The 25,569-nt window shown below is 36.8% G+C and overlaps 1 protein-coding gene across 1 annotated transcript in view; it reads right to left on the minus strand.

Moving 5' to 3' along the window:
* Nucleotides 1-25,314, minus strand: part of FAM98B (family with sequence similarity 98 member B) — a 28,553-nt gene extending 3,239 nt beyond the window's left edge. The window contains exons 1-7 of the mRNA XM_032261203.1: nt 25,184-25,314; nt 14,925-15,070; nt 13,656-13,790; nt 9,214-9,392; nt 5,861-5,941; nt 5,131-5,247; nt 1,051-1,218 (exon numbers count right to left, since the gene is read on the minus strand). Coding sequence (XP_032117094.1) covers nt 1,051-1,218; nt 5,131-5,247; nt 5,861-5,941; nt 9,214-9,392; nt 13,656-13,790; nt 14,925-15,070; nt 25,184-25,254 — 897 coding nt within the window. The 5' untranslated portion in view covers nt 25,255-25,314. The remainder of the gene's footprint in view (nt 1-1,050; nt 1,219-5,130; nt 5,248-5,860; nt 5,942-9,213; nt 9,393-13,655; nt 13,791-14,924; nt 15,071-25,183) is intronic.
* Between the last annotated feature and the right edge of the window lie 255 nt (nt 25,315-25,569).

Genomic DNA, 25,569 nt, shown 5'->3' on the forward strand with positions numbered 1-25,569 from the left:
AACTGCTTTTCTTGGTTCTTATTCTCACTGGTTTCTCTACCAAACATGATATGTTGGTGGACATATGGAGATGCCAGAACTGATCGTAAGACTACCCTCAAATAATAGGACCATAAATTATAAACCCAGAAGAATGGCCAATGTTACTATATAAATAGAACTCTTGATCCAGCAAGACTAAATTATAACCCAATGCAAGATATTAGGTAATAGATTTAAAGAGAGAACAATTTCAGAAGACAGGGTTGAGCCACAGTGGTGCAAAGAGGCAAACACTAGTGATGCCTAACTTAGCAATAATTAGTAAAGTGACTTTAAAAACAACCATCTCTCTGAAAAGGTATCTTATCTCATGCTACACTGACTGAGAAGCGATGCTTTAAAATCATCCAAATCCCTTATTTCTGAATTTTTGCTATTTTGTAAAACATTTCCCATGGAGTGCTCTACCTAAATGAAGAGGACATACCAGTCAACCTGACATAAACATTCTAAATTAGTTTGTTGTTGTTACTGCTGTTGTCAAAAATTCAGACTCCTTGAGCTTAAGACTACTGTCAGAGAAGTGGATGTATACTCTGAATCAGGAAACAGAAGCTCAAAGAGGTTTAGTAACTTGCCCAGGGTCATTTCTGTAAGTAAATAACAGAGCTAGGATGGGAACCCAGATTGGTTTGACTCTAAAGCATAAACTCCTCTTCCCTTTACACCAAGGATCTAAGGAATCTGTCAGTACTTGAAACAATTCCTAAAGATTCTTACTGACAAAAACTGTTACTTTTTGGAAAGAAGGAAAATAATTCTTGCTACAGCTTCAACAAAAGCAATTCTTAATTCCTCTACTTCAGGCAATACTTTTATTTATGAATACACAAATTTAAGAGAACAAACACACACAGAAATAACCTACCTAAGCCTAGACTGAACCCCCTCTGCAACTTTTTTTCTAGGCATTTACCAGGACGTGAATGAAAAATAGATTAAAATCTGTAAAAGCATTAAATTGGATATTATCAATTCACTCTCCACTGTGCTGAAAGAAACACCAACCTTATTAATGGCACATGCAGTCTTCTCCCGGCTGGCACCACTACTTGTCCTAATGATCTTGGATAGATCTTCACGAGCAGCAAGTAGATGCGCCATTGTAATTGTTGTCTTGGGTGACAGAGCATAACGCTTAGGCTGATAAATTCTTGCTATATCATCTGTTTTTACCTAAATGACCAAAGTTAAAGAAAAAAGGAACGAAAGTAAAGTTTAATGAAAGAGCAGAAACAATCATAATCTTAGGAAAGAAACAGAGATAACATATAACCAAGGAAACAGAAAAGAGCAAAAAACACCCAAATATCTGATAATTTATGAATTATTTAGAACAAATAAAATAGAACAGATATTAAAAATATGTAACTACCAGCAACTTACTAAAAAATAACAACAAACAATTCTATTCATATTAACAAAAAATACCTAAAAAATGGTTCTACCAAAACCATACACAGGATGTTTAAAAGGGAAACATTAGTAAATCTTGCAAAAAAACAAAAAGAAACCTTGTCTAAATGGTCAGAAATACCAAGTTTCTGCATGGGGACACTAAGTATTACTGTCAGTTTTCCCCCAAATTTACTTACAATTCTAGAGAAATAGTTTTTGAGAGAAAAAAAAAAAAAAATCTAAATTTAAATCCAGAAACTCAATATGTAAGAATAAGTAACAGCATTTTGAAAAAAAATCCTACCAAATAGCAATATGAAATTATCATCATCTTAACAGTTAACATTTAATAAGCATTTATTAAATATGCCAGGATGCTGTTCACTTATTAAGGCATTATTTATTTAATCCTCAAAACATCCTTTTAGAGTGGTTTTATTATCCCTTTTGCAGATGGGGAAAAAAAAGTGAGGCATAAAAAGCTTAAGTTAGTTTCTCCAAAATATAGAGAGAATCCTAACTCTGCCTACTTACCAACAAAGGATTACGTGATCCCCAAGCACAGGTCTAGTATAGGTAACGGTGTGCTATTCTACCTCTATCTAACTAGAACTTGGGGAAAAAAAAAGACTGATGAAATAGTATATTGAGATTCAGGGCCTCAAAAATCTATGAAAGCAACCAATGATAAAGGAGACATCACAGATCAACAAGAAAAGGAAAGGATTATCTTTAAACGGTACTGAAATGAACTAGTGGCTATCTGTAATAACAAAAATATGGCACACCATATAACAAAGGGAATTCCAAAGAGAATAAAGAGTTTACTGTTTGAGGTTTAATTTTAAAACAAGTACATTATAAAAATTAAAATGTCTATGCTTCAAAAGATATAAAACAGAATCTAATGACAACTGGGGAGAATATTTTCAACAAATAAGTCAACCAGCAAACTTCCTTTATATAGAAAAAGCTCAAACAAAAGGAAAACAGAACTCTACAGGGAAAAAAAATGACAAGATATATAAATAGAAGGTTTTTAAAAAAAGGAAATTCAAATGACTAATAAGCTTATGAAAAAAGTACAACTTTGCCAATAGTAAGAACAGACAAAACAAGTTAGTCTTTTTAAGCATCAAGTTAACAAGAAAATGGATAATGCCCTAACTATTAAAGAGTCTAAGGTGGGACAAAATTTCATTTACCTTGCTGGTAGGAGTTTAAATTCCTATCAACTTAATGGAAAACATTTGGCCATGGGAAGTGAGAGCACTAAGAGACATAATCTTCAACACAGTAAATTTCCTTTAAAGAATCCACCATAAGATTTTACTTTGAAATTTATATAAAAAATTATACATAGAAACATGCCTGGTATTGTTAATACAGAAAAAAATCTATAAAATAAGAGAATTAAATTATTGAATCACTAAATGATAAAACATAATGCAGCCATAAGGATACCAAAAGAAATTTAGTACTGCTACATGCTGCAACATGGATGAACGCCGAAAACATTATGCTAACTGAAAGAAGCCAGATGCATAAGCCACATATTGTATGATTCCATTTATATGAAATGTCCAGAATAGGCAAATCCACAGAAACATAGAGTATATTATAGTAATGGTTGCTAAGGCATGGGGGTAGGGAGTATTGAGCATGACTGCCGAGGGGTAGGTATGTCCTTTTGGGAAATGTTATGGAATTACATATAGGGTTATATAACACAGTGAAGAGACAAAGAAACCACTGAATTGTACACTTTAAAGAGTGGGCCTAGAAAGTAGTGAAGCGGCCAAGGATAGCCATACAAACAGCCCAAATTGCAATAAGTGGTACAAGTTTCTGAGAGAAAAAGTATACAGAAAATGAAGAACTCATTAGAAGACCTAATTTTTCAAAGTATAGTTTTTTTGAAAAAGCATTTTATCATATTGCAGAAATGCAATGCAAGAAAAAATAAAATTCATTGAGAAACCTCTATGTAGGTCAACTAGCCCTCCAAAGATGTCTACATCCCAATTCCTGGAACTCTTGAATGTTACCTTGTGGATGCAGGTGTGATTAAGTTAAACATCTTGAGATGGAGAGATTATTCTTATTATCTTTGTGGGCCTAATATAATCATGAGGATCCTCATAACAGAGAGACAGGAGTGCCAGGGACAGGATAAGGCAATGTAACAATGGAAGCAGAGAGAGACAGTGAGAAAGGCTGGAAGATTCGACTGGGCTACTGGCTCTGAAAAGAGAAGATGAAGCCAAGAGCTAAACTATGCAGGTGGCATTTAGAAGCCAGGAAATGCAAGGAAACAGATTCTGCCCTAAAGCATCCAGGAAGAATGCAACCCTGCCAATACCTTCACTTTAGGACTGCCAATCTCCAAATTTGAAGAGAATAAAACTGTATTACTTAAGCTACTAAATTTGTGATAAACTTTCACGGCAGCCATAGGAAACTAATATATCACATGGAAAGAGACACCATGTGAAAGACAAGAAGGTAACAGAAGTAACACAGCAGAGAGTTAGCCCCAAAAACCCTTGTGAGACAGCCATCTTGGATGTTTCAGTACACCCCAGGGACCAGCTGAATAAAGCTACATAAGTAAAGAGTCCTCAACCCCCAGGCCGCAGACTACTGGTCCACTAGGAACTGGGCCACACAGCAGGAAGTGAGCAGTGGTAAAGGAACACTGCCGCCTGAGCTCCATCTCCTGTCAGATCAATCTTTAGGAGAAGCTGATGCCAGATGATCTGAGGTGGAACAGTTTCATGCCAAAACCATCCCCCTGCCTCCCCACCCTTTATGGAAAAACTGTCTTCCATGAAACCAGTCCCTGGGGCCAAAAAGGTTGAGGACTGCTGGCATAAGTGACCACAACTGATCTAACATGGGGCAGAAGATCTAACTGGGGAAGAAGGACATAATCCAAAATATGTAAAAATAATACCTGAAATTCCACATGTAGTCAAGTAGAGTAACAGACACCAGATTTACTCTCCCACCTGAAATAACTAAAAAACTGGGGAATCCATGTGATGTGAACCAATGATGGTCAGACAGTGGACACCAAGGAACATAGAACAATGATCCCTGAATGAGGAGAAGCCATATAACTATCTCAGCTTACTGCCTGGAGAGTTTGCAGGGTGGGGAGATGCAGGGTGGGGAAAGCAGGGGTGAGGAGTGATCCCAGACAAGGCAATGGATACAGATTAAAGGCATAAAATGGGAGTGATGGGAGACAGCTCTTTAGAAAGCTATCTGAAGAGATTCATATTTGGAAATGCCCTCACCTCCCAACCCCCTCTTCAACTGAAACACATTCCACATTCATTCAGCCTTAAGATACTTTAAAGACCTGTTGGCATCAGTATTACCTGTACCTATCCCTCCTGCTTTCTTGTTATGTTGCTCACTATATCTATCTCATTATCTCATATGATGCCCCTTCTTTTATACAGATTCTGGGAAATATCAAAATAAATGTCAAATGTGGGGAAGAATTAAGTTATATCCAACAGGCATTTATACAAGACCAGGATCATCTTATAGGACCAGTAGTTGGCCTGGGCATGTGGTTGATGAAGTGCAAATGTGGCATGGTTACATAAACAGACAAGCATGCCAGAAGAGCTGTTATAGGCTACCACCTACAGGACACATATGGGAAAACAGCTTTACCTTTGCTCTATCAGACCATCCAAATGACTGGACTGTCACGTCTAATCGTTTCATTAACATTCGCCGGCGGCACTCATATTCACAGCAGAGAGCTTCATTGATTCTTTCCAGTTGTTCCTAAAAAATGTGAAAGCAAAAATTATTAACTTTAGATTCTTTCACTCTGCAAAGAAAAGAAATCTGAAAACTGTGCTAAGTACTTCCTACTGAGTCAAAAGATATTGTACTTACTGACCATTTTCTGTTCCCATGAGACTTTATGGTAAACGATTTAAATACTAAAGCATAATTGAAAGCACATTTATGATATCCAGAAGACATTACACATACAAATTAAACTCTACCTATTGGTAGAGTATACATTATCTGTAATCAAACATGAAACATGATAAAGTAAAACATTTACCTGCTAAGCAGTCTGGACCAATAAGTAAAGAAAATACCAGTAACTCATCTTGCTGGCTTTGTGCCTCTGTTCTTTTCAAATCACATTTGTTCTATAGTGCTAGAACATTGAGCACTATAAATATTCTGGGCCAGGTATTTTTAAAAGTTACTTAATAATTTAACCGAAGAAATGTTAGGACATATACTCCAGAATATCAATCCATTTTAATTCTACAAAATAATGTATGCATGCTACGTATTGCAAAATAGATATTCATTTATAAAATTAAGTCATATTCACTAATTTAATTACAAAAAACTAATAACAAAAAGGAGAATTTACCGCCTGTTCCGATTTTAAATCAATTTTCAGCAGTGGTTTTCCCACATGATTTTTCTGGACTTTTGAGAGAATATCTTTCACCTAAAAGTAAATACAAAAGATGGTAAAAAATGTATATTCCTAATTTAAAACAATCTTATTTTGGCTTAAAGTATTGCTCAGAACATTACGGAATAAAATATTAAAGTGAAATAATTAAAACATACCATCACACAGAACAATACCACTACATTACAGAATATCTACTTTAAAAAAGCACATTGTATTCATTCAAGCTATAGAACACATTCTTTCCCAGCATAAGAAAGAATATACACAAACAACTAAAGGATTACCTATTAAAAGGTTCTACTATGAGAATCTGTTAGTGAAATAACTTTGGAGTTCCTACTTAAGAGATAGCACTTTCTTACTTCCTAGTAAATTTTCAAAAAAGTTACTAAAACCTTTGACCAGCACATTGATTTTTCTCAAATAAATGCTATGTACACATTCCAGTTCTAAGTATTCTCATTACATTGTTCAGCAAGAAAACACATGGGACAAGCCATCTCTCTCAATTATAGCCATCACATATATATTTTCATTACTTTTGCAAAGCCCCTAATTTAAATTACTTGAAACATTTTTATTTTGGTAAACAAGATATTAGGCACTGACTTTTCCTTTAGCAGTATCAGGGGTCATTCAGTAATTTATCCTACTAACGACAGGATTAATTCACCTTCCTAACTGGAGAATCCATCATTAGCTAAAGGAAATATTTACAAAACCAAACGAAATATTTACAGTTTCTTAGTTTTAAGGTAACCAGAGGAAACAATCTAGAGCAGTTCAGATGTTGAGGGGCATGAAGCTTATTTAGTATCAGAAGAACTCTTTAAGGAAAGAATTCAAAATCAGACTGGAAGCAGGGGTTGTAATGTGGAGTAATGTAAATGGGCACAGTTGAGGTTTCTTCTGAGGGTGATGGAAACGCTCTAAATCCGAGTTTGGTGATGGCTGTTCAACTCTGTAAATGCAATAAAATTCACTGAACTATATAAATAAACTTAAAATGGGCGAATTTTATGGTATAATTACATTTCAAAAATGGTGTTTTTAAAAAGCTTAGAAAGAACCTGTGCAAATAAGAGACCCCGAACTTCAGCTTCAGTAGCTTCACAGCAAATCTACCTCTACCATGATACAATTTCTATACTGATATAATTTGTACATATTTTAAAGAAATTATTATTTTCTTAAAAGGGACCATTTCTGTAGATTCTCCAACTATGGTAAATATCTCTAATTTTAGTTTTTTTTCATACATTATAAGAAGTATGAGTTGTAACTCCTCACTCCAGAGGAATTCTGAATGTATACTTGTAGTTTGTTATGTGTAATCACATTCGGCTCCATTCCTAGGATTCAACATTACATAATAGTCTTAATAAATTTGAAAATTACTTGTTATAGAATAAGTTAAAGGCACAGGCTCTGGAGTTGGACTACCTGGGTTTAAACTTCAGGCCTACCACTATTTAGAAACTTGCTTGTTTAACTTATATCCTTCAGTACCTCAGCTTCCTCGCAGGGTTGTTGTAGGTAATACAACACGGGGTGGTCTAATACCCATAACCATAAGTGAAGTGAGAATTGAGTTATTACATGTAAACATTCAGAATCACCTCACATGGGTGATGTGAGAATTAAGTGAGTAATTACATGTAAACATTTAGAATAGTGAATGCTATACATTTGCTGTTATTATACCACCACTATATATTTCTTGTAACTATACCATTATAATTACACATCTGAACAACTTTAAGTTGGAAAATAATACTTTCCTTCCCCCCAACAAATCACATGTAGAAGAAAGAAAACATGAAAATTTTTATTTTTGATAAAAACTGAGTAGAGTAGGAAGACCTTTTAGGTGAATCTTTGGCCAAGATGGCCACAGTAACAACTACCTTATAATCAGTATGCCAGTATTTGAACCTAGGCATTATAGCCTGCTTCAAATAGGGAAAAGAGGTATTTGAGAATGTTGTTAATACTAAATAAAAACCATAAAAGGGAAAAGCCTCTTTGGGAAGCACTAGAAAATTATAAACTCAGAAATCTATCTCAATTTGAAATAGTCCCAGAAAATATAGCCAACCCCAGATTAGTCTTCATCCAGAGAAAAACAGAAAAAAAGTTCTGAAGAGTAACTTGTTAACTCTGTAAGAAAGTTTTTGAACTGAGATTCACAGACTTACTCTCTGGTTTGCAAGTTCTACCAAAAAAATTTTTTTTAATATTCTGTTTTTGTCTTAGTAATACTATAATTCTCTTACATTCATTAAGACAAACCTTATTTTTCATTTCATAAATTATCAATGCAAAAGAGATCTTTACTGAACAAGGATTTATTTTAAGGCACTGTGTCTAAAAATGGAGTTAGGTACTTATTCTTGAAGGTTAGGCAAAAATTTTCTTTTCCTTTAAAATGAATCCTGTATTTATTCCACTAGGGGCCTACATATTTAACAAATGAAACCCAGGAACTAGGCCAGAATATGGTCTGTGAGGGTAGCATCTTCTCTAATATATGGCTTGACTGGGAACAAGAGTTGTTTAGTAACTGGAAAAAAAAAAATACAGGAGCCATAAGATACATAGTTTGTTGTTGTTGTTGTTAACTAACCCATCAGGGTACTAATTAATTCACTCTTCCATTCATTATATAATGCACTTACTCTGACTAAACATTTATATACCAAAAACTGTGCATGCTCATTGCCAAAGAAACCACACTGCAATTCTATTAACATCCATTTCTTAAAAAGTTTAGTTGCCTGTGACTTTGTAGGTAACTCTCTTTACCTCTTTCTTTCCTTTCCTTTTCTTTACCTTTCTTTTTTTTCTTTTTCTTCCCTCTCTCCCTCTTTCCTCCCTTTCCCTCCTTTCCTTTCCCTCACTCCCTTCCTTCCCCTCCTTCCCTCTCAGTCTCTCCCACTCCCTCTTTCTCTTTCTTTCTTTCCCTTTCTCTCTCTCTCTCTTTCTCTCTTTCTTTTCTCTACATTACATCCTTGGTTAGGAAAGTCACGATTATATTTGCTAAGTGATTTCTATCATGGCAAACTCTGGCACAGCTAAGGGCAGTAACTTATTAAGATTTGATTCCTGAATGTTAGCCATTGACCAATTAGGTCACATGCCTATTAAGTCCAAATCCAAAATCTGGTTTACATGAAGATAAACTTTTGAAATAAAATGTATATCTTAAAATTAAAGGGAACAGTTTCATTTTTAATATAGCACTTACATGTTAGCATTCAGTTGAATTTGGGGAAAATAAAAAAACCAAACAAACATAATACCTTTGATTCCACTTGGCTCAGCATAAGCGGAATGTCAGAAGTTGTTGACTTGGGTATACCAAGTATATCAAACATAGCTTGAACTTCCTGATAAATTTCACTATTTTTATCTAATTGAGAATTTTTATGTTTCTTGTTCTGTAATATCTGTGAAGCTTGAAGTTCTGTACTTAAAAATACTACAATGAAAAAGAGAAAATAAATGTTAATACATGCACAAGAATCTCTTAAGGTATTTAACTGAAATTATTTATTCACTTAAAGTGAGTATCAATTAATACCAATAATGCCTAGCTTCAAAGAGTATAAAATCCAGTAGTTGAGACCCACCAGCAAATCAACAATTTAAGAACAGATAAGAATGCGTAAGATGCTGATAAATTATCTGTCTTATATGTACAGAGCAGGCTGGTCAGAGAAGAATATATAGCTCTAACTGATCTATAAGCACAAAGGGCAATTTGAGTCAGGATAAACCACTCCAAATATTTACAAGTCCCTTTACTTTCACCATTACATCTAGTCCTTTCAATAGCCATATTTAAGAAAATTACTCAAAAATCTTAAATGGTTATAGTCTTGTTTTAAAGTGACTCTTCACTACAGTAGTTAAGACTTTTGTTTTGGGCTGGGCGCATTGGTTCACCCCTGTAATCCCAGCACTTTGGGAAGCCAAGGCAGGCAGATCACCTGCAGTCAGGAGTTTGAGACCAGCCTGGCCAACATGGCAAAACCCCAACTCTGTTAAAAGTACAAAAATTAGCCAGGTGTGGTGGCATGCGCCTGTAGTGCCAGCTACTAGGGAAGCTGAGGGAGAAGAATTGCTCGAACCCGGGAGGTGAAGGTTGCAGTGAGCTGAGATCATGTCACTGCACTCCAGCCTGAGCAACAGAGCAAGATTCCATCTTGCGGGGGTCGGGTGGTGGGGGGGGACTTTGTTTTTATTTGTTTGGTTAAAATTAGACATAAACACCACAATTTAATATAGAAGTTTTAACTTCAGCTGAGCAGAAAATACATCTGAAAAACAATTTAAAAGTACAGGTATCAGAGTCCCATCCTCTGAGATTCTGAACAGTAGATCTAGAAGCAGCAGTTGGGAATCTGTGTGTGGTGTGTTTTAGACTCAATGTGATGGTCAAGGTCAGGCAAGATTGAGAGCCACTGCTTTAAAGACTTCTCCAAGCAGTCTACACACAACAGTTTAGAGAGTCAAGTACCAAAATATTAAGACCAATTATTAAACTTTAAGACCAATATTAAGCTCTACTTATGAGGGCTATACTAAGGTCCCTCTGACTTAAAAACTTCATTAAGACCAAGTGTGGTGGCTCAGGCCTGTAATCCTGGTATTTTGGGAGGCTAAGGTGAGAGAACAGCTTGAGCCCAGGAGTTTAAGACCTACCTGGGCAACAAAGACCCCATCTTTACAAAATGTTTTTTAAAATTAGCTAGGCATAGTGGTGCATGCCTGCAGTCCCAGCTACACAGGCTAAAGTGAGGGGTTCACTTGAGCTCCAGAGTTTGAGGGGGTGCAGTGAGCTATAATCACACCATTGTACTCCAACCTGGGTGACACAGTGAGACTCTGTCTCAAAATAAAATAAAATAATAAAAACTTCATTAAAACACATTACCAGTTTTTCAAAAATTTGTATTTTAGACAGAACCTTGGGTGAAGTCTCCCTTCACTTCCATGGAAATCTAACTTCTCTATGTAATAGCACAAATAAGCATTTAGTATTTACAATGCTAATCCATGCAGATGGTAAGCAGTACAGGGAAAAGTAAGCCTTCTTCCTTTTGCAGATCCTTAGATTTCTCCCTCCCCAGAGGCAATTACCATTAATTTCTTGGGTATTCTTTTAGGAGTGTGAGCGTGTGTGTGTGTGTGTGTGTGTGTGAGCGAGTGTGTGTGTGTGTGTATTCAGTATATACATTCACCATCTACGCATTTTTGTTGATTTTATATAAACAAGAACATGCTATACATGTTCTGTATATTTATTTTGTATTTACCAACATCTCTTAGAGATCATTCCATATTGACACATTTGATTTATTTGCATTCTTCCTACTATCTCTCTTGTGATATCACTGCATTAATGTACCATTTCTATTTATCTATATTTATGGACACTCTGGTTTCTGGTTTTTTGCTACTACCATGTCATAATGAACATGCTTTTCACATGTCTTTGTACATTTGGGGAAACAGATATAAATTCATAGACAAAGAACTGCCAAATCAAAAGAACCGCCAAGTCAAAAGGCCATGTGAATATTAATGAGACATTGAAAACGTGTCCTCCTAAGGGGCTCTACAGGTTATTTTCCCACCACAGTCTAATGTCTGTAGTACACAAAAAGGCTTACTCCCCCAAATTTCTATTATGATTTTTCAAGTGAAAAATGGTATCCTGTTATGAGTGATATTGTGCATCTTTTCATGCTTAGAAGCAGTTAAAAATTTTTTTCCGTAGAATGCATATTTATGTGTTTTATACATTTTCCCAGTGAATTTTTATCTTTTTCCTCTTGATTTATAAAAGCTCTTTACATATTATGGAATTTGGCCCTTTTTATTTTATACATGTTGCAAACACTTTCAAAAAGAACACAAAGAAGCTTATTATGTCAATATGATTCAAACAGTCAACTGAAGAAAGAATAGATGCTGTTAAGACTGTGAATTGGTATAACCTTTCTGGAACAAAATATGGCAATATACATCTAGATCAGAGACTATTTTAAATGTTCACAATCTTTGTCTAAGTAACCAAAAATACAAACAAGGAAATCATTTTAAAATAGAGAGAAATACAAATTTGAAATCTGTTAACAAACATAAAGTTATTTGAATAGAACAGTAGCCAATTTATGTTTTCAAAAAATATTAAGTGATAGGAAAATAAAGAGGAAAACAATATATTAAATGAAGACGAGGAGGAGAAGAATCTGTAACAGGATCTTAATCTTATTTAAGAGTGATTGAGAGTGTGAGAGTGTGTGTGTTTCTGTTTGTGTACATAGAAAGACAAAGGAAATAAACCAATATCCTCTCTGGGGAGTGAAATTATAAATGTATTTCTTCTTTATACTTTATGTATTATCTAAGATTTCCATAATAAGCATGTAATTTTTGAACATATAAAATTTACCATTTTAATCATGTTTTAAGTAGACATCATCATCCACCTCCAGAACTTTTTCATCTTCCCCACTGAAACTCTGTACCCATTAAACACTAACTCCTCAGCACTGCCCTCTGGGCACGTATTTTTAAAATCAGAAAGAACAATATACTTCTCTTAAATCTCTTCTTTATTCCTACTTGTAACAGAAACCAGTTATCACTGCAATTACTGAGCTTCTTAGCAGCTAAGGAAAAAAGGGAACCATGATAGATTTCATAATTCTCATTAACTGACATTAAGAATATCCAAGTTCCTCTAGTTAGCGCTTCTTAGGTTCCTTTCTGTCCCAATATACCTAGGAGTTACTGTGACCTCTGATTAACAGTGGTTCATTAAATCAGTGACTCACACCAAATGGGAGGAAGATGGAGAACAGTATAGTGGGAGGGAGGGAGAGGGCACATAACTTCTATTCCTCCTCAACACACAAGACAATTTCAATGCCAATACTTCTATCACCACTAAACATGCACATACACACACACACACACACACACACACACACAATTTCATCTCTAATGAAACAAACTTTACTAACGCTAGTGCCTAGGAGGAATATATCACCTGTAATCTTTTTATAAATGGTATAATCTGAAATAGAAATCTTTCATAATAAAAGGTATTAGAAAAATTCTTACAAATGGTCATTCTTTATAGAAATTTAAAAAATTATAAAATTAAGCTAAAGTAAAACAATGTTGAAAGGATGCAATACAAACATGGATGTATACTCCAAATCCCTCCCTGATAAAACTAGGTACATTTAAAGTATCTTAAAGGCACAAATTTTATCTTTAAAAAAAAAAAAAAAAAAAAAACCCTCATATATTCCTAGAGCAGTTCCTGGTATAAGAGTAAGTGATCAATAAATATTTTTAAACAAATTATCATCCAGTGCCTAGTTTCAGAGAGTTTTAAGATTAAATAGGACTTTGGAGATTATCAACTTTAGCCATATAGTCATGAATAATAGCAGACAGACTAAGATAAAGAAAAAATTACTAAAGTACTATATAAATCACAAACACAGGACATTCTACATTGGCCAAATAAATCACAAATGTTAGAAGGTATTGCTGGTAGAATGTATACTGTATTATATGAACATTTCTGAGACAGCTTTGTATTTTAAATATTAAAACCTTTTTAATATACAAAATATCTAATGCTTCATTAATAAATCTTGACTTGAAAATAATAAAAACCAGATCAAACACATGCATTTAAATGTTCAAGATAACTTACATAGAAGCTTCAAACAGTCTTCCTTCTTTTTTAAACGATCTTTAATGTCTCCCGATATGAGTACAGAATATGGACATGCCATTTCTTTTAAAAAGCCACTTATCTCAAGCTGGAAGCTCTCTAGATCATCTCTTCCTTTAAAAAAGAAAAATTACAAAACATTTACTGAGCATTTATCATATAATCCAATACTATAAAATCTACTTGTTTATTTCCACTTTACAGTCAATTCTAAATTTTCACATTAAATCCTTAAATGTGTGATCATGAAGCTTATTTTAACAACTAAAATAGTAAAAGCATTATTATGGCTATAATTATTAATTCACTTCAGAACCAATGATCCCTTTTTACTGTATTTCTATATACTCAGAAAATAAATGCAACCATCTAATTAACCCTCAGTGTTTATCTTTATTTCATAATACAATTATGTAGGCACTTGTATTTTGTGTTTAGAATTCAAATTATTTTACTTTGCATCAAGTGAACTGTTAAAAAACAATAGAAAAAGGATAAGCTGGGTGTGGCAGCCCGCACCTGAAGTTTCAACTATTTAGGATGGTGGAGTAAGAGAATTGCTTGAGCCCATTCAAGTCCAGTCTGGGCAACACAGCAAGACCCCCATCTCTAAAGAAAAAAATATTATCTTTCAAAGAAAAAGCTACTTTGACCCCTAGTGAATGCACAATAATTTTTACTTTTTCCTTTTATTATACTATTAATATCTGAAATTCTTCCGAAGACCCACAGGACTCCAGTTACTAAGATGGCGATGAATTAAAGAAGCTTTATGAGCTAGTACAGAAGTTTTTAACAGAAGTATTCCTATGTGAATCCATATCCTCCTGAGCTACAAGCTTCAGAACACAATTTAAATTAGGAATTACACACACATATGTATAATATTTTAAGCCTTAATTCAACATGAGCACCATTCAAAAATTAAACTTTTAAATAATCAAATTCAGACTCTACTTTTTCTAAAAAATAATACTAAGGTTTACACAGCAGACATCAGAGCTGTCAGGAAGAAAAAAAAATAGCAGATAAACAGTAATTGCTTATAGTTTGATAGCAAATTTAAATATCAATTTTGGATTAATATAAATTTAACCCAAAAATGTTTACTATCACATACTGAAGTTCTTTGCAATATGTGATTTTTCTTCGTACAGTGGGCACATTATTGATAAAACTATAAGCCATAAGTTACTGGTTTATTTTACTATTAAGCAGAAAGGTAAATAAAACATAATGTGGCAATACCAGCAGACGTGATACTTTCTTCCAAGTTACATAACGATTTTATTTGAGAGCCTAACCAAATACAGAGCTCTGAAAATTCAGGTGAAGATAATCCACCCTCTGCAGCCTTTGTAAGGGCTTGTTCTTCTAACAATGGTCCTTTATACCTAGAAAGGAAGACATACAAGTTAAAAAAAAAAAAAAAAAAAAAACCCAAACAAACAAAAAACCCTCCTATACTCTGTGTCAAAGTCTACTGCATGTTTTTGTAAATAAAATTTTATTGGAACACAGCCAATAAATGTATTAATTTACAAACTGGCTATGGCTGTTTCCACACTACAATGGAAGAACTAAGTAGCTGTAACTGAAAATGATGACTATATTGCCTTTTAAAGAAATGGTCTGCTCATTGCTGCTCTATATAATCAACATTTGGCTTTTTTCCTATATTTTAACATGTTACAGTAAAATTATCTACCAATTTTAAGATAAATACCATAGACATCACAAAGTCAAATACAGCATAAAGTCTAACTTTATATTAATTACAACAAAAATAGTGAGAAAAGCAGATACAAATTACAAATTTTAAAAAATTAAAGTTGAAAAGAACCTATTAGATCACTTTAACCTAAACCTTTTATTTTATTTTATATATATATTTTTGAGGCGGGGATAACTCTGTCACCCTGGCTGGAATGCAGCGTCACAATCTCGGCTCACTGTAACCTCCGCCTCCTGGGTTCAAGATATTTGCTTGCCTCAGACACCACAGTAGCTAGGATTACAGGTGCCTGCCACCACACATGGCTAATGTTTGTATGTTTAGTAGGGAGGGGGTTTCACCATGTTGGCCGGGCCGGTCTCCTGAGCTAAAGCGATCCGCCCACCTCAGCCTCCCAAAGTGCTGGGATTACAGGTGTGAGGCACCGTGATTGGCCCTGTTTTTTTTTTTTATAATTTTACTATTTTAAACATTTCTGCAAATTGTATTTCAGAAGAAACTTACATTTTCAAAACACTTTATATACTACATTAACTGAATTAGATGATCAGTCTTCTACTTTTATGACTCTTGCAACTGAGCTTTTGTTAACACTATACACTTACAGATAATATATTTAATGTGTTTTAATCCATTGCAGTTATTATTCTTTTGATACTCAAATTCTGCTATCTCTGGTTTGTAGTAGCCCATTCATGTAGGCCAAAGGAGCCCTTTAGATTATTCCCCCATACTCTCTGAATGCTTTCCTTGCTTTCCACAACATGTTCCTGCCTTCATCTTGGAATCAGACATTTCTCCAAGGAGCCCTGATTCTTTTTAATGGTATTTAGAGTACAAAATCTGGTACCAAAGGTTGGTCACTGTTTCTATGCCTTTTTAAGACACACTCTATCAGGAGTTCATATTGCTATTTCCAACTGGAATTTAGAATTGTAGGGGTTTTACATATTTTATTTTACATTTTCATTTATCTTCTCTCACAATGAAAATTTTTGTTTTAATAACATTTACAAATTCCTAATATATATTAAAATAGGTATAATTACAGATGGCTTCAGAATAGGAAATCCAGTATACTATTAACAACAAAATTACAGTTTAATTTTTTTATATTTACAAGGTATTCCTGTAAGGATATACAGAAAAACAATTCCATTCCATGTGATTAAACCACCTACTTGATATATCAACAGAAATTTATTTCATTTAGCTTTTAATTTTTAGAGATTTGTTGCTTTTGATTTCATTTTTGTCTTATAATTATGTAAAACATTACTATAGTTTCAAAGTCTAACTTAAAAATACAAGGTACATCAGAAAAATCTAGTTTGCAATTTTAATCTTGTATCCTCCACTCTGTTCCCTCCCTTCCCTATAGGTGACCATATTTATTAGTTTGGGGTTGTCCTTCCATCATGTTTTTCAATATAAATATATGCATTTTTGTCTCCTTTTTAAGATAAAAGGTAGCCTGCTATATACTGTTCTAGTCCTTGCTTTAAACACATATATGCTCACATGCACACATATTTACATATAGTAGAGATCAGTAATTAGAGATATTATTTAACCATATTTACAGTTATATACTACCCCACTGTCCAGGTGCACCATATTTTATTTAATCAGCTTCTACTAAAGGGCACTTAGATTGCTTCTAGTGTTTTGTTAATACAGTTTGGCAAATTTTTGTCAGTTTATATCTGGAATAGATTCCTAGAGGTGCGACTGTTGGTTCAAAGGGTAAATAGATAGGTAACTTTGCTAGATACCATTAAATTCTCCTGCAGAGGGGTTGTACCATCAAGGTACTGGAGTACCCATTCCCTCATAATTCACTAAAGTTGTCAAACTTTTGGATTTTTGACCATCTGATAGCTCAGTAAAGTTTTATCTACATTTCTCTTCTGAGCAAGGCACAAGGCATCTTTGCATATACTTAACGACTACTTGCATTTCTTTTTCTTTGAATTATCTGGTTATATCAGATGAAGGATGAGTCCTGGTATTTTCAAATCCTCATTTTGTAGGTAAAGAAACTAAGACTTCATGACATTAGGAAACCTGCCTTATATAGCAGGCCGGACAGAATTCATTTCATCTTTACAGCAATGCTTTAAGGTAGCATTATCCTAACTCTATCAGAAGACAGCACTAAGATTTAAATCCGTATTTAATCCAAAAGCTCCATCGTTCACACAGGTCTTGTTAGACCTCTGTCTACAACTATAAGGAAACTAAGGAAATAACCTGGTCCAGCTGACATAGCCAAGTAAAGGCAGAGCTGAGACTAGAACATTATTTCTGCACCCCCAGCTCAAGAGTGGTTCTTCATGGGGTTAGCCTTCCTCCATGTCTTACAATGTCTCTCAATGAGATTTAATAGTAAACACCTTATTTCCTCCTACTTGCTTTCATTTCTGCAATAAAGTAATACTCATAAACTCTTGAAAAAATTTAAGTAATTCATACTGGTGTAAGTTTTTTAAACTGAAATGCCAATGATTAACACCAACAAATACTGCTCAAATCACAAAAAATACTGAATTTGGAAAAAAAAAATCTAATCTTTAATGCCTTAGCTCATCAGATGAGGTAAAAATAAAAAAAGGAAAAAATAAATGCATTTAACGTACTTGAACATCTAATAACAATCAAAATCACAATAGTAGCTAACATTTATAAACTGTTAATTGTATGTTAGGTCAGTGCTAAATGATTTATACAAATTGCCTCATTTAATTGCCACAATACCCTAAAAGGTAGATACTACTATTAGCTTCATATTTCAGATGAGAAAGTTCAGGAAGATAAAGGTAAATAAATTCTCTGGGATGGCCATAATCATAGCTAACGGTTGTCTGTAACTGAGTCACACAACCTATCTCCATAGTCCCACGCTCTTAACCCTTATTGCTCTGTCACCATCCAGAAATATATCTAATAGTCTTATGCAATAGAAGTGTCTAAAAATATTCTGCTAGATAACTGAATAAGAATATAAAAGTGGCCGGGCGCGGTGGCTCAAGCCTGTAATCCCAGCACTTTGGGAGGCCGAGGCGGGTGGATCACAAGGTCAAGAGATCGAGACCATCCTGGTCAACATGGTGAAACCCCGTCTCTACTACAAATACAAAAATTCAGCTGGGCATGGTGGCGTGTGCCTGTAATCCCAGCTGCTCAGGAGGCTGAGGCAGGAGAATTGCCTGAACCCAGGAGGCGGAGGTTGCGGTGAGCCGAGATCGCGCCATTGCACTCCAGCCTGGGTGGAAAGAGTGAAACTCCGTCTAAAAAAAAAAAAAAAAAAGAATATAAAAGTACTTTTCTGGCAAGAACAGTGCTTCTGAAACTTTTATGTGTATATGAGTCTCCTGAGGGTCTTGTTAAAATAAAGATTCTAATTCAAAAAAAAAAAAAAAAGATTCTAATTCAGTAAAGTTGGAATGTCTGGGATTCTGCATTTCTTCACCCCATGTGATGATGATGCTGCTACTCCACCAATCTCTCTTAAGCAGCTTAGTACTTATTTTTTTACTTTCATTAAAAAACTCTCAATATTTATCATCACTCTTTCTCCTCTTGCAGTACGTGAGAAATTAGAATGGGCATTTAAGAGTCTATTTATGCTACATTTAGCAACAATTTAGTGTTTATCGCATTTATTTCGTACTTAGTATGATTTCCAATGCCATTCTGCCTTTACTTCCTAGTTTGTTCTACATATTCTTAGTTAATCATCAAAGTGCTAGTGTTACTCCAAACACTGGGAACATCTCCCCTAGGCTTAGGCCGTCCCCCATAGCCTTATACCCTGGAACCATAGTTGCTGGTCTAACACTGCTTTAAGCTGGGCGATCCAAATCTTCAGTCCATTAGGGCTGCTGGCAACTCTCCTCAACAATATAGCCAGGGCCTAATTTACTATTTTCTTCAGCCAACAGATAAAATATAAGACCCTTTCTTTTCCCATCATTTACCCAACCTATTGCCTTTGCCTCTCATCCACCTCTCCGTGCTACCCCAGAATTTCCACTATCTTCCATCCACAACATAGTGGATATTTTGCTATACTGTCCATCTCTTCTCAGAAAGATTAACCCTCTCATTTTTACTCTGGATTCTCCATTTTGGACCTAAACTAAGAAGCTCAGAGCTACTGCTGGGAGATCGGAGCCAGGGTACCCAGGGGAGCCCACGCCCAGGCCACCCACCCTCGGTAGAGGCCACCTCGCTTCCCAGCCCAGGGAGGAAAGGAGAGAGGGTATGTGAACAGCTGTGGGAATTGGAGTCTCAGGAGTTGCAGCCAGCCCAAGCCCGGGCCCCCCAGTCCAGCCGAGACCGTGGGTCCACTGGTTCTTCCACCCAGCCAGCCTGTGTCTGCAGATACGATGCCCTGAGTTTGTTATCTGCAGATAGAGGGAAGATGCCCTGGTGCTCACCAAGTAAGGCCTGGTCTCCAAGCCCTCCTTAAAGAAGCCTCATGGATATAACATCTTCAAGGCCCATTTCTGCTATTTTCACACCCAGCACGTTGGCCACTCAAGCACTTCCACTAAGCTGGTGCATATAAGGAGGAAGCCAATACCACTGCTAAGTCGGATCTGCTCCAGTGTCTCCAGTACCAGTTTTATCAGATCCCAGGGACATGACTGCTCCAAAGGTGACAGATGAAGGTCAAAGGATATGTGTGGTCACTGATCCAGATGAAACTCTTGTGCATCTGTAAGCCCAGCAACAATGCTGGCCTCACAGTATCTACAGAGATTGAGGAGGCCATCAAGCAGGTGTATGTGCTCAAGAAGCCTCATGTGGAAAGAGACGAATGAAGAACTCTTTAAATGTGTTCTCTTCACTGCCAACCTGGCCAAGTATGCCGATCCTGTGACAAATCTCCTGGACCAGGGTGGGGTGTTCTGGGCTCACTTATTCCATGAGTCCTGAGTGTTCCACCAGGGCTGCTAAGTCAGGAACCTCAGCTGCCTGGGGAGGAAGCTGAGGAAAATCCTCATCCTGGACAACTTGTCTGCTTCTTACATCTTCCACCCAGAGAATGCAGTGCCTGTGCAGTCCTGGTTTGATGACATGGCAGATACTGAGTTACTGAACCTGATCCCAACCTTTCAGAAGCAGAGCAGACAATGTCTATCCCAGTTTTGGGTAGGTGTGGGCCCCATAGCCTTCCCTGCTTCCAAGCAGCGGTCATCCCAGTAGGGGTCTTTACTACATCGTGCCTTTATGATGGTCTTTACTACACTGTGCCTTTATGATAATCTGACAGACAGAGTGGAAGCTGGAGCACCTCACCACATGGGCCTGGAAATAGTGAGAAGTGATTGGAAAGAGGTTTAGGACAGCTTAGATGCCAAGCAGGCAAATGCCAGACCAACAATACCGAGAGCTACCTGCTTCCGAGCTGTTGGGTTTCTGAGATGTGTGTGTGTGTGTGTGCTCTGCCATGAACTGAGCCGCAGCATATAGTGTTTCAGTGGGGGAGAAGCTGAAAGACCTAGACTCTTCCCAAAGTAGCTCATCTACTCTCCTGCCATCCTAAAAGCCACTGAGCTCTATACGGAAGACTATTGAATATTCCATCGCCAAACCATGGCCTTTCCTCCGTGTTATAAGGCCTATGCCAAGGAAAAAGGACGGGTATGCCTTTGGGTGCTCCAGGTACACACCTTTCCAAAATCTTTCTCTAGCCAGCTGCTGCAGAGAAAAGTAAGACATTTCTGGGAAGATGTAGACTTGTTTCCAGGCCAGTATCCCAGTGGCCATCAGGTCTTGTGGCCCAAAGGCTATGCTTGCCTCCTGCCAAGTGCTTCGCATGGGCCCTTTCTGTGTCTCCCCAAGGTTGGGTGCTGAGCTCTAGCTCTAGTCTTGAACCTTTTTACCACCTAGCCATAGTCTCGAGCCTGTGAGTAAGGAGGTTTTCTTCCCACCCTGGAAGAGAATAGATTACTGATTTCTGTTATTTTTACTCTGTTGGAAAATTCTTTCTCAAAAAAAAAAAAAAAAAAAAAAAGAAAGAAAGAAAGAAAGAAAGGTTATTATCCCTACCATCTCTAGCTTTAGTTCTTTTTATTCTCTCAAATTCCTAAAGATCAGATAGTAGGGTTTTTGTCCTCTGTACTTACCAAGACAGCATCATTATCACTGCTGTCCCATTATCTTATAAATATCTCCTGATCTCTTGAGGCACAGGCCACTCAAATTTGCCACCCATTCACTTGTGGTTTTCACCTATTACCTCTTGGACACTCCCCAGCATCCCCTTTGCTCAGTTTTCCTCTCTACCTCTATTCTTGCCATTATACTGAGTTCCTTTAAAGTCTGTATGTATACCCTATCTCACACCCTGAGCTCTCCATTCCAACCTGCAACAACATGTCATTCAGCACCCCTTGCACTCTTGCCATTACCTGGAACTACTCCACTTCCAAAATCACTAATCCAAACATGTGGCTCTCTGACCACAGCCTCTTATCTATTCTTCCAGCTTGCTTCTTTGACCACTCACCTACAACTAACTATTCTTTGATATCATCATTACCTCCATTCCTTTGATCCCTCTGCATTCAACCTATTTACCAGCTCTCTCCTATCTTCACATTCTTCTGTATCCAATTTACATTCTAAGGTGTATCATTTCATTTTGGTGCTCAATAAATACCAACTGAAGAAATTAATCTGGTGGGGTATGGTGACTCACACCTGTAATCCCAGCACTTTGGGAAGCCAAAGTTGGAGGATCATTTGAGGCTAGGGATTCAAGACTAGCCTGGACATCATAAGACCCTGTGTCTATTAAAAATTTTTAAAAATAAAGAGAAATGAATCCTTGAATTTTAACATCCAATCAACCACTGAGTCCAGTAATGTAGTTTTTTCTTTAACCACTGCCACTAAGCAACCATCATTTCTTTCCCAGACTATTAACTAAATTCTCCAATCCATTTTCCACCTTGCTGACTGACGTAACTTTCAGACTAGACATCAAATCACTCCCTTTTTATTTAAAATTCTTCAGTCACATCCCATTGCTGTTATGATCAAGAATAAAATCCACAACACAGACTAAAAGGGGCTTCATGTCCTGATTTTCACCTAACTCTTAAATCCAATTTCCCACCACTCTACCCCTCACATTTTGCCTTCCAACTACATTAGCCTACTTCTAGTTCTTCTAATATATCAAGCTCCTTCCCACTTCAAGGTCTTCACATTTTCTTCTCACTCTAAGGGTGTCTTTGTCCCCCTTTTTCATCCATGCAGCCTAAACTAGTTAACTTCTATTCACTCTTCCTATTTCAACTCAAATGTCACTTCCTCAGGAATCTATCACTAACCCCTAAGACTTCTTAGATCCTCCTGTTATATCACCCTGTTCTTTTCCTTTGACACATTTATTATAGCTTATAATTATTTTTGTGATCATGTTTGTTTCTCAACTAGACTGTAAATTACACAGGGGCAGAAATCAAGTCTATTTTGCTCACCACTGACTCCTCAGAACAAGATCCAATATACAGCTGTGTTCAACAAATATTTAAAGGAAACTTCTCTCCATAATAGTGTTTCTCAACCAAGGCTGTGGATCTTTTTAAAAATATACAGGTCTGTACTATATCTCTGAAAATTATGATTCAATCAGTCTGTGGTATATACCAGGCTGGAACAGTTTTCACAGGTTCCACACAATTCTGTGTACTTCCAGCGTTGAGATCTACTATTCCACAAAATCAGAGACTATCAGAACAGAAAGAGACTTCTAAAATCATCTACTCCAGCCTGCTCTTTTCACCGATGAGAAAACTGATTGACTCCTAGCCTAGCCTGTTTTCACCTGTATCACTAAATTGTCCTTTCATATATTTTCCCTTTAAATGCTTCTCATTAATTTATTTTACATGACAAACTCAAGTACCTTCACTTATATCCTAAATATCTTACAACAAAAATACGTTATTCACTATATACATGGATATTTGAAAACAGTATCCCATTACAACACATACTGCAAATAACTACCTTTTTCACATCTTATTATCACAGGGAATTCAAACTTCAAAATTTTGCCCTCATAGTTATTCCAAGAAAAACTAATTTCAGAGTGTGTCAACTGTTTTACTTTCCATGTTGAATAATGTGAAACTAATTTTCCTTGATAAAAATCAAGATTATAGCAATGAATTTTCCAAACCACCTATAATATGAACAATAAGTTCAAGAAATGAAGAAAAAAGAAAAGCACTGCCTTTTCCTTTTTCCTAATCCATTTATGAGATCCCAATACTCTTACCTGAAGTACTTGGGAGCTCAAACTGTTTGGAGCCTAAATAATTCTACTAAGTATTTTCAGTTCTTGTTTTGGTTCCATCTTAACCAAGTTAAGTGAGAATTTCCAAGTGATTTCACAGAAGTAAAAGTGCCCCCTAAATAATCAATGGCACTGTTCTTTATATATATTCACCATCTACTAAGTACAAGACTCTCAAACACTGGGTCACTGTAAAGTAAATATTATAAGGGTCCAACTAAAGAAACAGATCATAGAGGGGCAAATGCAGTTTTAGAAAAAATAAAAATGGAGTGTGGGATTGGTTTTATTTTATGAAGCTTGCTTCATAAAAACACTGCAAAGGCATAGCTTTCCCTATCAAGAAACAACAGCATGTAGCAGGGCAAACACATGTGCAGATGGCTCCAAGCTCTTTATTTAATGTGCACTGTTTGAGTAAACTATCTGGTCCTATACTTAATGCTGTGGAGTCGCCTCTCTATGCTCTGCTTCATTCATTTACTCATTCTTTCAACCACTATTTACTTTAAGAGACTCCATTCTAGAGTGTTGGTGAGAATACATTAGTGAATAAAATATGGAAAGCATCAATTTTCCAGGAGCTGACCTGGGGAGGAGGAAGAATAAAACGTGGGAGAAGGAAAATTCAAGAGACAAATCAATGGGCAGGGAATGATAATTTGGGCAGGAACAAGGGCTGTGTGGAAAAACAGGATGAGGTTGAGGGTGAGATTACGAACCACCACACCTGCTAGTATTAAAATTACCCCCACCTCCACCTGAGAGTTCTCACAGCACTTACCAACCTGCATTGTAAATTCTACTCGGCAGCAGACTTGTAGCCTGCACGACTATGTAAGCCTAGAGTAATCTGAAAACTGTCTTTTTCCCCTGCCTTGGGGAAATTTACAAACGTAAATATGCATAAATGAATACACAATCTAATATATATATTGACGAACGGATGAAATGGTTGAATGTATGAACTCGCAATGAACTAAAACACTTTCTGCGGTCAAAGTAGAAGCCCTTCACTCCAGCCCCCAAGTAAGCCACAAGTTGTACACTGTAGCAGCCAACAGTCCTTAACAGCAGTTCAGGTTCCAGCACCTCCCTCCGGGCGCCACAACTACGTCAACACAAATATCACCCGCGGCCGCGGGATCGCCCAGAAAACCGGTGCTAGCAGGGCCGCTCCACGCCACGCCGCAGATTCCTCCAACAGAGTTTCGAGGCAAGAAGTTTGGAAGAGGGGGCCACGAACCCCAGCTCTCCGGCCCTGCTCCACCCCCCAAGTAGATTTCTCTCCCGCCTCCCGCTTAACTCCGTCGGCGCCGGAGGAATCCAGGCAGGGAAGGAGGCCTACACATGGCCGCCCAGGCCGACAGAGGCCCAAGGGAAGTAGGCTAAGCAGCCAGGCCGAAGGAGAGGTTACGTTTTCAGGAAAAAGGCGTCTCCAAAAGCCCTCACCCCAGCGCCTCCAGTGTGTCCAGCACGTCTCCCTCCATCGTTGGTTCAGGAGCCGCCTCCGGCCCTCTCATGGTCCTTTGGCCCAAAGCTGTTCTGCGCTCTAAGCAGCCCGCCGGAAACTAGCGTCACAGCGCCAAAGTTCCGGTCCGTGTCTCGCCGGTGTCTGCCTAAGAGCACTTCTGAAGACGGGCGCAAAGGTTCCCAGCGCACAGGCAATGAACGCTTGATAGTGCCTAAAACCGCTGTGTGTAACGATAGTAATTTTTTAAAAGAATAGTAGAAATAATAAATAAATAATAGTAATAAAGAGGTCTCTTTGTGTTGGGTCTTTTCTGTGATTTCAAGTAAATTTTAGCAAATATTGTGTTATCCAGTTAATCTCAACC

The sequence above is a fragment of the Sapajus apella genome, unplaced genomic scaffold (assembly GCF_009761245.1).
Source record: "Sapajus apella isolate SASKATOON/1434 unplaced genomic scaffold, GSC_monkey_1.0 scaffold122, whole genome shotgun sequence".
In the NCBI taxonomy this organism is placed as follows: domain Eukaryota; kingdom Metazoa; phylum Chordata; class Mammalia; order Primates; family Cebidae; genus Sapajus; species Sapajus apella.